Below are 13,380 nucleotides of genomic sequence, written 5' to 3' on the forward strand. Positions count from 1 at the left end.
ACAAGCCACATGAAGTCTACCCTGCTGTACAGTTAGTCAGGGGCTGTCTAGCAGTGGAAGTGATCCTGAAGTGATCTGCAAAGCAGAAACAGCAGGATGCTTAAGACCTCTGACAAAGAAATTTAAGGAAGATAAAAGCTGGATGAAAATGAGACCTGGAAGTTCACAAATAAGGAAGCAATACACAAGTCTACAAATATATACCTAATATATAAATACATATATAAATATATACATAAATACACTTCTTGGTTACACAGAGTTCATGAAGAAGCCATCAGTACCATGTAGAAATAAATCTGGAGAGAAAGCTCTACGTATAGAGACACTTGCCTCTGCAGTGGATTGCCACAAGGTGAGTGCAATTCTTTCCAATGGTTCTGCTTAATCCCTGGCAATAAAGTTTATGTGCAATTTTCTGGGTGGAATGAGGATCAATTTACATGTTGGCCAGTGTAGTAAAACCCGTAACTCTCTAAGACAAAACAAATAGGCATTGTTAACTGAGTACAAGCAGGGAGGTTGGACCCTGACCCACTGTGGTCCCTTCCATCTTTACCCATTCTATGACTCTGTAATAATTTAACCCCAAAAGAGAATAGTAATTAAAAGCAGCTTGAGAATGGATTTCAAACTTCCTCCCTTATTGTTAATTTCTATAAATTAATCCTAAACAAAAGAGGACTTCACCAAAGACCTGCCAGCAAATGAGCCTGAAATGGACCTGTGATGTTTTGTCCCTTTTGTTATATGTTGCTGAGTCTTAGAATAACAGAAATGTATAGGTAAAGTGACAAAGAGGCAGAGATTTAATTCTCTGGAGACACTACTATCTACTATGAGGAAGAAAAATTATTTATGCTTACTGGACAATACTCTCACATCTGATGGAGAAAGCTGAAGTAACTGCTAATGTGTGCTGATATAACTGGGTTCAGATCCTCTGTTAGACAAAGACAACGCCAGCCCACAATGAAAAAAGATCTGACTTGGGGCAAAAGTAAAATACATGACTACATTGTGCTCTGTGATATGATTCTCTTATATAAGCTGCCAGAAACTTCGATTACATCTACAAAGTACTAACATCTATTTAAGGTCTGATGTGTGCATCCTTCTGGTGTAAAATGACGAAACTCTAAGATAGTACAGATACGACACTTTGTGCATGTTGTAACCACCAGAGGGAAATCTTGCACCACTCTGAGTGTGCAAATAAATTAAGCTGGAAACACACATAGGCTTTTTTAAAATGAAGCAATTAAAATAATTTTAGGCCTAAAAGAAAGGTGTACTCTCTGAACAAATCTGAAAGGATTCTTAAGAAAGTAGCAGTGTCTCACAACAAGTTATAATATTAGATGTGAAATTTCAAAAGTTTGTACTCGAGGAACATTGAGTTCAATGAGTTTGTACTCAAGGAACATTACCTTCTAAACTCAAAATGAATCCTGAGTTTGGGATGAGTTTGGGGCTAAAAACCCAAATGGTTTCCGAATACATCCAAGCATCCACACTTGCGTCAAGAAGACAGCAACAAAGATTTGTAGACAGTTTTTAAAGTGGAGCACTTTTCTGTTTCTGATCTAGGTGATACCACGTAATTGACTCAGTTGTTTTATACCATGGCCTCTGCTTTTCCATCTTGAGTGAAGCTCACCTCAAGTGAAGTTCCCAAGATGAATTCTTTGCCTTTGCACCTACACTGGCCGTAGCAGACAACAACAGTAATAATGTGGGTACAGCTCACAGCAACAAAACTGACTTTCTGCCACTTATCACTAACCCCTACTTCCTTTGCAACATGGATTTCCATGAGCAGTACTACTTTGACAGCTAGATCCTTGGTTCTTAATTAGGTAAAGATATTTTAGAATCTCACCCTAACATACTTTTCACACAATGCTTATGTTTATCTGCATAAGTTTAATGAGTTTTTGTGGAGTTGTATCATTACAACAACAAAAAAAAAAGGTGTACCTTTATGAAAATAAAAAGAAAGAACAAAAAAAGTGAACAGGAGTTAAATCCTCTAGTTTGAGCAATAAAGCCATCTTAAAACCATGATTTCTATGTCTTTCTTCAGTATCATGTTTTAAAGTCAAATTACAAATCAACAGATAATTATAGAAAACTTGAGAGGGATGAAAATTGTTTAGAGAACAACAGCAATTAGAAATTATTTTTAATGAATGCTGCCTCATGCAGCCCAAGACAAGAACAAGAGGTTAATGAAAACAAAGTAGAAAATGTTTCCTGCATTGACAAGTCTGTTAAAAAAAAACCCTGTTTTTATGAAAATCCCAGAGCACACAATACTTTCAATAACAAACACTGTGCTCATGCCAAATTAACTCCAATGTAAAAAGCACATCAGGTTCTTCGATCTCTGCTTTCACTATTAGTATGTCTGCTGATATTGTTCTTTCTTATAAGAAGTTGTTTTTGAAATGTAAACCAAACATATCTATCCACTGGCCTGAAAATAACATAGATTGCAAAAAGCTTCTGAACACAGCAGTATTTTTACCACTGTTGTTATGAGCTGAATCCAGTTTGAATTTGAATCAGAAAAAAAAAATACAAAGCTATTATAATTTTCTATTATAATCTTATGAGAAAGATTGTTAAAATATATTATAATTCACCTGAAATAGATTAATAAGATGATTTTACTTTTCATAAATAAGCTTCTCTTAGAAATCAAACTATCAACCATAAATACACATAATTCATGCATTCTTCCCAACAGTACATTTTCTGTATCTTAGTATTATTTTTTCCATTCTGTATTTTTATAATTGAATACAGTACCTAGAAATTGCTTTTATAAAAATATTCTTGATCTAGCAAAAAAAAAAAAAAGTTACATGGACTAGAAGCAAAACTTGGTCTGATACCTGCAAGAAATTCATAGGTTTAAATCTGAATAGCAAAAAGATGAGCAAAGAAAATCAAGAACAGCAATTAGAGTTCCAATAGTAATTACTTTAATGGCTCCATATTTTTGTAAAAGTTTTTCAAAAATGGAACCACAAATGACAATAAAAACAGTACCTGGATGATCTAATCCTGAATAAGAAAAAAAAAAAAGAAAAAATGACCAATTTTCTGGTAATTAGATAGGTTTTTACTTTATCATTCCTAACCACTAGAAAGGACTAAGTACAAATATTTCAGAAATAATACCACCATGTTTTGTCCTGAAGCATCGCAACTGTCTGTGGTTGGCATGAATCCAGATCACATAGTTTCTATTTTGAAAAAAACACTTTAATTTCTGTGTTCAGCCACTGCTTCTTGTCGAAGAAGCGGTTGTTCTCTACTTCCTCTAATCCTGAGTGAATCACAAATTCATAAATTAATTCCAGTTGTTATAGACTAAATACATTAAATACATATTATATGTATTATTATAACAATTTGTATTAACTTTAATAAATATCTGGGAATGATGAAGCTACAGTAAAATGAAATAAGAGCTTCAAAGACTTTTGGTAGAAGAATATTAATTTGACTTGTTTAGCTAAGCCTATATATATAGGCCAAATTGATAATATAATTGATAATAATTCAATACATATTTCCAACAGAAAGGGAGTAAATGTAAATGAAAGATGAAGATTTCATTAGAAATATGAAAGGCGCATCAGTATTTACAGTAGGGTTACATGATATAATCAAAGAAAACTGACTATGAATATCAGCTAGATATTTGCACAGCCAATGGGTTTTTCAGTTTGTAGGGAAAGCAGCCTTGATTTGGTGGGTAAGAATTTTTACCTTCAAAATAGCTTTTTTATTACTAGATTTTGTTTTCTAAAGTAAATAAAACTTAGATGCCTTTTGACTCAGGTTAGGCAATGGAGTTCATTCAATCAAAAATGAAGAAATTGTTTTAAGGAACTCATCATAAAAGGAACTGATCTATGCTCCAAGTAGTGAAGAGAACAACACTGCTCAGCGGTCACAACATTACCACCACGTCTTGTGTCATTCATCCACACTAGAGGAGGTGTAATTTAATTTCCTCTTTAGCCTGAAGGACATGCAGAAGAGAAATAAGATCTACTGGTGTAGGAGAATTTGATGGCAAAATTTTCACCCTTTTTTAGCTGTACTTCGCATAGATTTTTCAAAGATGCTATGAGCCCTTAACTCATGAGGGGTAACAGAGGTTTGGTACCCTCTGCCTTAAGAGGTGGTTGGAGGGAATAACCTGATTACTTGGCAGCAGCATAAAAAAGTAGGTTAGGAACCACTTTCAGTGGTTTTGTGAAATTATTTCCTTGGCATTTGTTATAGTTTCTGAAATTTAACCAGAAATGTCAAAATATTGTAGATGCTTCATGAGACAAACTGTTTTGATGATTTGAAATTGTTATCATTTTCACTTAATCTGAAACTTTTTTTTTTAATTTTGTCCAAATTTTTAAAGCTTCAAATACCATCACTTGCTACTCTGTAGTAAGAAAATTTCCCCAGAATTTCCACAATTATAAATAACAAGTTTGCCCTACAAAGATCCAAAGCAGAGTTATATCTGTTATGTACTTAACCATCGTTAATAACTTTCCATAGCAAGATGTTCTTCTCTAGACTGTTTTTTCAAGTTTCCCTTCAGTTTCCACTAATCATCAGCAAATGCTATCTACCTTGGTGTGTAATTTTAATTTTCTTTCTTTTGCCACTCCTTGCTAGAAGCAAGGCACAGATGGCTCTGAACTTATTCTGTCCACTTTGAATCTCTTGCAGGCTCACCAATGTATAGTGATCACTCTTCTAAGAAATGTAATACATAAATAGAAGAGACACCACATGAATTTTAAATTTCACCTTGTGAAGAAAGCTGTCATTTATTGTGGGGAGAAGAATAATAAATGAGGTCAATTGTTATGATCATAGATATCAGAAAAGAGATTTAGCTTTAGACTGTCTGCACTGACTTTATTTAGCAGTGAGCACTGATGAACTATGTCCTTCTGAACTGCTAGAACAGGAAGCATCAAGCAGGGCCACCGTGTACCCACCTAAAGCAGAACGGAACCTGCCAACAAGAGAGACCTTGTAGGTCCAGCCAATACCACAAGTCAGCCCCAGTCCCCAGCTGGAGGAAGATATGAATCAGCTTCTCTAAGCTTATCAGCCACATCTTCTCTGTCCAAGACATGATGCAACACTGCATATGTCCTTCTCCCTCTCTTTAAATGTGGTGGGAAAAAAGGACCTGTGCAAAACTAAGTCTTATATTTCCAAAAATCCCAGATGGAATACCTGCAATGAAAAAGAAAATCTTACCATATGTTTGTCATACACAGCTATGACAAGAAGAAAATCATAATAAAATGCAGTATGCATAGTAAGCTTTGAAATATTGCTCTATAATATTTATTATTATTATTTATTATTATTGTTCCTTTTAAAAGGAACACCAAGTTCCCAGGCTCCCCTAAACCTGTGCTCTTTTCAAGCCTTGAACTACCAATATCAGCCCCAACTCATGAGCTGATTCTGCTGACATGGCCACCAGCCACATCCACTGGCCAGCCTGCCACTATGGCCATCTCCTTCTGGACATTGAGCAGAGTAATCCTTCTCTTCCACTGCTTTTTCTCTGAACTGGTCTTTCTCTCTTACCTTATGGTAAATTTCACAAAAAATGTCAAGAAGGTATTATGTCTAAATTAAATTTCTGTCTGCCCACCTTTCCATGCTGTAGTTACCCTCAAAGTGTATGTAAAAAGGCCAGCATCCCACTGGCTGGAGCTGTGGTTCTCCCTGCACAGCAGCCCCTTGGGAGATGTATTGAGCTTATGTGGTCAGGTTTTGGCAGTGGGGAGCTTTAAGAGGAACCCTTATTACTCTAGAGAAACTGCTAGAAGCTTCTCCCACATCCAACAAAGCCAATGTCAGCTGGCTCCCCCAAGATGGACCCACTTCCGGCCAAGGCTGAGCCCATCAGCCATGATAGTAACACTAAATAGGAAAAGAAAAGCTATTGGCACAGAAGTAATTGCAGAAGTGAGAATACGTGAGAGAACCAACACTGCAGACACCAAGGCCAGCAAAGAAGGAGGGGGAGAAGGTGCTCCAGGCAGCAGAGAAGAGATATATTTGCAGCTCATGATGAAGACCACGGTGAGGCAGGCTGTCACCCTGCAGCATTCAGAGTTCCACAGGAGCTCAGACATCCACCTGCAGACCCTGGGGGAGCCCCACATGAGAGCAGGTGGATGCTTGAAAAAATGTTGTGACTTTGTGACTCTGTGGGAAGCCCACGTTGGAGCAGGCTCCTGGCAGGACCTCTGGCCCTGTGGAGAGCGGAGTCCATGCAACCTGGTTTCTTGGCAGAACTTGGGACCTCACAGGGAACCCATGCTGGAGCAGCCTTTTCTTGAAGAACTGTAAGTCATAGAAAAGGACCCAGACTGAAGCAGTTTGTGAAGCACTGCAGCCCATGGAAAGAACTCATGCTGTAGGAATTAATGGAAGACTGTCTCCTGTGTGAGGGACTCCAGGTTAGGGCAGGGGAAGGACTCCTCTTCCTGAGGAGGAAGCGGTGGCAGAAATAACATGTGATAAACTGCCTGTAATCCCCATTCCCATTTCCCTGCTGTGGGAAGGAGGTCAAGAATCAGGAACAAAGTTACACCTGGGGAGGAAGATGGGTGGGGGGAAGGTATTTTTAAGATCTGTTGTATTTTTCATTGTCTCACTCTGATTTTGACTGGTAATAAGTCCAATTAACTTCTCCAAGTACCATGATAGCAATCAGTGAGTGATCTCCCCCTGCTCTTGTATGAACTCATGAGCCTTTCATTACATTTTGTCTCCACTGTCCAGTTGAGGAGGGGAGTGATAGAGAGGCTTTGGTGGATGCTTGGCAACCAGATAAGCTAAACCACCACAGGAATCCATCCAGTCCTCTACCTTCATCTTTCCTAGCACAGAGCACTCATTCATGGCAATAGAGATTTTGGTTGCACCTCAAGCGGGACTTTTGGCAAGACCTTGGAACCAGCACAATTCATGCTCCAAGTGCTGTTTTAGTCCCACATGTGTACCAGGCTCCTCTTCACTCAGCAGGACTTCTCTCCCATATGCATTGGGGAGTAGCTGGGTACATTTTCTACACTTCAATGTCATTTCCAGTGAGTGTTTTACCCTCACAAAATCCAGCAGCTGAGGAGCTGTGCTGGAGGCAGCTGTCCCACTCCACCACTTCCAGCTTGCCTGGGTCTCTCACAGTTACGAGGGGCTGGTGACCTGCGAGGCCCCAGGCTGACCCCTCTCTCTGGGGAAGGCCCAGGGCTGCAGGACCCTGCTTTGTTCTCTTTCTCTGCCCTCCCCCTGAGGCAGGATGCTCTTTCCATTAACTACTTCAGGAAGGCTGTGGCACACATTCCCTGCCCTCTCCCGGGGTCCATCAGCAAGTCACCAGTGGTGGGGCAGTGACAGTGCCCGCTCGGTGACTGTCCCTTGGCTGCTGTCTGGCCCCCGAGCCCCACTGGGGCAGAGTTTGGGTTGCTCAGTGGCTGAAGGCTAATGCAGGCATGGCAGTGGGGTGACAGGAGGTGGGGGATACACTTTGGAGCCTTGGGAGGTTCTGCCCAAGAGCCCCTGCAGCTGCTTCAGCTCTGAACCTCCCGCCTTGGGGCACGCTCCCTCGGGGAGCCCACAATGGACACACTGTTCAGGTGTGACAGATTTTTCACAGAGTCAAAAAGAATGTTTCATGGCAACATAGCACGGAACTCTTAGATATGAGGGGATCTTTTCCTTTTCAGTTACATTTTTATTTGCTGAATTCTCTTCCAGAAAATCATCATTGCTATGTACAGCAAATGCATGCATCTGTATTTACATAATTTTCTATCATATTGCAAAATTGCTATTCAGTTATGATAAATACGTGCAATCTTTATCATATCTGGTACTGATATTTAAAAACCTGACACTGCAGAGGAAACAAGGATGGATTGTACCAGCCAAAGCAGTACTAGTTTCATGTGCCCTATTAATGATTTCCTCAAGGGATCTTCAGCTCCTGCTTCTGGCTACCTCACTGTCCCACAGTGACTGCAACAGTGGTAAAGCTCACTCAATGAGCAGAAGATCCACTGAAGATTTGCTGAAGAGTCAAGGCTGGGTAAAACTAATTGCATTTATTATAAATATTCCTATACTCATAGTGAGTCAAATAGTGACTCAGTAAAAATTTCAGCTGAATTAAATCAGATTCTGCTCTTTTTTTAGACAATAATTTCAAACTAATTTCTGAAACTACATATATGCATATTTGAGCTGATAAACGCATTCCTAAGGAATCTTTGCTAGCGGTAGCTAAATACAAAGAAATGCTTCATATTTTGTCACCATTCACATCCCAATAAATTGTGTTGGAATAATTGCAGTTTTATCCAATTTGGTGCCTTTTAAAAAGCAAAGTGTAAATTTCAGGTAGAAAGAGGCAACTTTTCACAAAGAGATATTCATCAGGTTATCAGCTTTGTTGGATTCCAGCATCTGAAACAATGATAGAAAACTCTAGCAAAGCTTCACTCTCTGCTCAGAATAGCACTGGGCAAAGATTTACAAGACCAAGCACCTCAGCCCAGCTATGTCAGCAGTTCTGAACCTGTTTTTTCATTTTGCAGTTTGCATTCCTTGTCATGCTTTGCTCAAATGCCATCTCTTTGTGTTAGTCCTGTCACAATGTGACCTGTCTGCAATATAAGCACAGTGGAGAGCCACACTTCACAGGGATTTCCAGGTAGAAGTAATTAACAGAAACAACATAAATGTAAGAAAGAGCCTAGACACAACCTTATTAATTTACTTATTATTTTGGGGATATTTCAATGTAGGACAGATGAGATGCATTTTTTTCCTTACACAATGACGAGGGTTCCTCTTTAAACTTCACTTTCTTTATAATTCCAAGAGGATGTAGTTTAGAAGAGCATTAAGAGGAGTGAATAAGGCTTTAGTTTTACACAGGACAGTATTATTCCTTTATCTAAATTAGTTTCCTGAAAGGAGGTGTAGATCATTGGATCTCATTTAGAGGCACAGAGAAGTTCAGATTACTTGCTGTCACATGCACAGTCACATTGGTTTGGGTTTCTTGGTGAGAAGAGTCCTTCAGTACTAATGTTCAAATTGTATTATATAGTAAAAGATGATCCATTGTCAGTCAGAATTTCACTAGTCTGTCTTGAATGATAAGTATCAGAGTTTGTCTTTGAATTACGTTTACTGTCTTTCTTGTATTTCTTGCACCTTAGGTCCTTCATTAGCTTCACAAAATAACTTCTGAACTTCACTCCAATAAATGCATAGAGCACAGGGTTCACACAACAGTGTAAAAATGCTATGGCTTCAGTGGTGTATTTTGCATAAGCCATTATCTTGTCATTGTCACAAGATTTGTCAATCTTGCCCATGTTGACAGCTGTTATGAGAAGAACAATGTTATAAGGTACCTGGCAAATTAGGAAAACAGCTATAATTAATACAATCACACGAATTGCTTTGTTTCTTTTGGAATTCTGAGCTTGTTGTAAGGATTTGACAATGAAGGTGTAGCAAAAAATCATGAATATGAAAGGTATAAGAAATCCAAATGAAACTTGTAGCCATAGCAGCAGTGATTTCAGCATTGTGCTTGCAGAAATTCTGGTCGATCTGTGATCACAAATCTCTTTGGTTTCATTCATGGAGAAGCTGTAACTTCCACTGTACAGAAAAGAGGGACTAGAGATTAGAATTGATGATATCCACACAGCCAAACAAATGAGTTTACTATGTGCGAGAGTCCTTGCCCTGAGTTTAAAAGACTTTGTTGCCTGTACGATAGCAATGTACCGGTCCACGCTGATAAAGGCCAAAAGCAGCATGCCACAGCTGAAGTTGATTGCATAGATACCTCTAGTCATTTTGCAAATGAAATCACCAAAAATCCATTCATCAGCAGCGTAATTCACTGCCCACAGTGGAAGAGTCAGAACAAACAGTATGTCTGCTATGGCCATGTTGAAGAGGTACACATCCGTCATGGACTTGGCTCTTTCATATAAAGCGAAGGTCATCACCACAAAGATGTTACCAAAGAGGCCGATGATACAAATCAATGAATATGCAACTGGCAGAAATGCTTTTGTGAAGTTCCTGACTTCCAGCTTAGAACAAGGTGGCGTGATCAGAGAAAAATAGTCTGAATAATAGGGGTAATCTGTGGAACAAGGGTCTGTCTGTAGAAAAGGAGAACACCAGTTAACATACGGATGTTAATCTTTAATCCCTGTATGGTAGAAACGTGATAGGTAACTGACCACACATTCCAATTACAAATGCATTTAACACTACAGACAAGGCTTGTAAGAACTATCTAGGAAATTTCATAAAATCATACTTAAAATACGAATGTGAAAATAATCCTTTTGGATGTCCCAAAGGTCTTCATATTTAAATGCATTGTGCAGAAAGGACAAATCTGCTGTCACAGAAGACTCTGTAAAAGTCTGAATTTGAATTAGGGGCCTAGTCTTCCTTTACCATCACACAAGGCAAACAGGTCTTTATAGCATACTATGCATTTCATACTAATGTAGCTTGACTAAATCAAGCCCAAAAATGATTACTTCTCTCCACTCAGCTAGAAAGGCAATCTGTGATAGCTAGCCTGAGACACATTTACCTGCACCACAAATACCACACCTGTAGTGAAAATCCAATAGAGTGTGCTTTGACAGTGAACTCTGCTGTCAGAAACATCTCTTCAGATTTTCACTCCTGAAATTACAGTGTTTGCATCTGCAGCCGCAAGGAACTGGGTCTTACAGGGTCATTGCTTTATTGATATACTAACATAGTTTATCAATTAGGTACTTACAACATTCATTTTGGCAGTACACTTCTCAGAAAAATATGTTCAGAAGGACCTCAAAATATTTTCCCCAAGTATTTCTGAAAAGAAAATAAGTAGATTGGATCAAAAAAACAGCACAAGAAGTGTGAACAAGTAAAAAAACAAAATTGGAAATAAAACCTACTCAAAACAGAATCTCATCACTGTTAACAAATCTTAACAAATCACACATCCCTACAAAATGTGCAGTTGTAGAAAGTGAATGGTTTTTATCAGTATTATTAAGAGCACAGACTTATATATTAAATGTTTATTCATAGGCTAATAAATTATATTTGAGACTATGTGACCGCTACTTCACATTGAATTTGCACACAAGAAATTAGAATAAATTAAATTTTACGTTGAGAACTTCTGTATGACAATGGCAATCCATGTATTGAGGGAAATACAGAAAATATAAACAGCACTCCCTTAGTATACTTCCTAATGCAACAGTTTACCCTTTTTTCCCACTCTGACCCTTTATCAGCGACCCTTTATCAGTACTTTCAACATAACATTATTTGTCCTTTTTTATTACACTAGTGAAGTAATAGAAGAGCAACAGATTAATATCTTATAGTGCAAAGGATAGTACACAATGTATGAACAGACTGAGCACTGGTGTTTTGTCTTTGTTCAGTGCACAGATTTACTGTGCAGTGCTCGGTGTGCAGTTCAGACAGCACCCTATGAAAAAAATTTGTTTTCTTTATCACTGTGATACCTAACTGTTTTACAGATAGGGCTTACTTAATTTGTGCAACACTCTGTGGTGAAGAAGTATTACCACCTTTATTTAAAAGGGAGAATCTGAGTCATTAGAGTTAAGTATCCACTTAAGATGTTTGGTTTGAGATATGTATCCCCCTCAACATCACTTGTAAAATTATGAAAGACTTCAGCTAGGTAAAAGATTAAATCCATTGACTGTTTGCATCCAGGATCAGACTCCTGCAAATCAGATCACAGAGTCTAAAGTCACAGAAAAATAAAATGGGGAACATGTCATTGGTGACCACACACGGGAAGCTAGGCTTAGATAACTTGTTCAGCCTCACACAGGAGCTCATGGGCAGGAGATTTTATTCCTCAGACTCCCCTTGCATGAGTTCAGCCCTTCCCTTCTTTCCATTAGCTGTTCTCTGAGAACTGCACCTATCAGCAAGGCAGTAATTTCAGGGACAGGATGACATGAGGTCCCATATTTGTCAAGGTTGTGAAGGACAGTTTTATCTAGAGTTTTTCTGCTTTTTGCTAGTCATGCTACCAGTTGGGAAAAGCACATGGGTCAGCTTTAAGTCTACAAAACCAAAACCTTCTTGTTTGGGAATTACCTAATGTTGAAAACGAGAGAGAGAGAATTTGTAAAAGTGGGGCAGATGAAGTCCAGATACAATGGGGAAGTTGGGAGAGGGGAAAGGACAGAACACTCTCCAAAAGCACAATGAGGATGACTCATATGGGGATGCTGGCTCATGACAGAGGGCTGCAGCTGGGTAAAGACCTGAACTATATGATGTAGCTAAGGCATCTTAGCTTATCTTGATTTCCTGCCCTTTAGACAAATCTTTAACTATCTCTCCAGCTTCATTTGTTGGCTTTTCAAAACTGATTTTTAGAAGCTGCAGGAATATGACAGCCTGAAAGTTCTTGAAGCTTCTGAAGCAAATCTCAAACAACTTAAAGGTGTCTCTCAGAAGTGCAGAGATGTATAGGGTAAGCAGGCAGGTTATGCAATTAACCAGGGGCTGTGGTCCCCTAGCACATCTTTGCACAATTTTAGTCACTATCCACTGCTTTACAGTTTCTGATCTCATCCAGAGACACACTCACGACCTTGCTTGGTGCTTCTGTTACCCTTTGTACTTGGCAGCTAAAGTAATTCTTCAGATGGACAGAATTAAAGGGGTACCCGTCTAGGTTATTATTTTTGAAACTGTTATTTTATCATTGCAAGAAAAATATCATTCTAGGTGTCTGCCATTCATGTTTTTTTAAGACCTACATGGTTAAAATATACAGAGTCTGACAGCATATCTTCTATCAGCCACCCTGAAACGTGAGCATAACATACAGAAGAAGGGTGATTGAGTGAGGGCATTTAGAAGAAAGGGAGCCATGGGTACTTCCTACAGCCTGCAAGGAGGGCTAAGGGAGCTCTCTTCAGATGATCACTTAGAAAAGGCTCTTTAGTTCGCAGAAGAGCTCAGCAGAGATCATATGGGGAACAACAGCTACTCATCATAGAAGAGATGCATATTCTCCCTGATCCTACAGGAATTCAAAAAGGCACCACCAGTCACACATTTATTCACAAAATTACTTCTACTGTCCAGCAGAAGCTTCCTGAGGATGGTTAGTATGAGAGTTGTAGCAAAGGACTCAAACTGAAATCAGAACTGCAGAGATTAGATTTAGACCTGATTTAAATCTCTTGAGCTGACTTCCTTTTCTGAATTTGAAAC

General features: G+C 38.8%; 1 protein-coding gene across 1 annotated transcript; it reads right to left on the reverse strand.

Annotated features, from left to right (window-relative positions):
* Nucleotides 1-9,038: 9,038 nt before the first annotated feature.
* Nucleotides 9,039-10,903, reverse strand: CCR6 (C-C motif chemokine receptor 6). The gene is made up of 2 exons (XM_053972322.1): nt 10,895-10,903; nt 9,039-10,253 (listed from the first exon to the last, which is right to left on the reverse strand). The coding sequence occupies exons 1-2, from the start codon at nt 10,901-10,903 to the stop codon at nt 9,168-9,170; spliced, it is 1,095 nt and encodes a 364-aa protein (XP_053828297.1). The 3' UTR covers nt 9,039-9,167.
* Nucleotides 10,904-13,380: the final 2,477 nt, after the last annotated feature.

Source organism: Vidua macroura, chromosome 3 (assembly GCF_024509145.1).
Source record: "Vidua macroura isolate BioBank_ID:100142 chromosome 3, ASM2450914v1, whole genome shotgun sequence".
Taxonomy (NCBI): domain Eukaryota; kingdom Metazoa; phylum Chordata; class Aves; order Passeriformes; family Viduidae; genus Vidua; species Vidua macroura.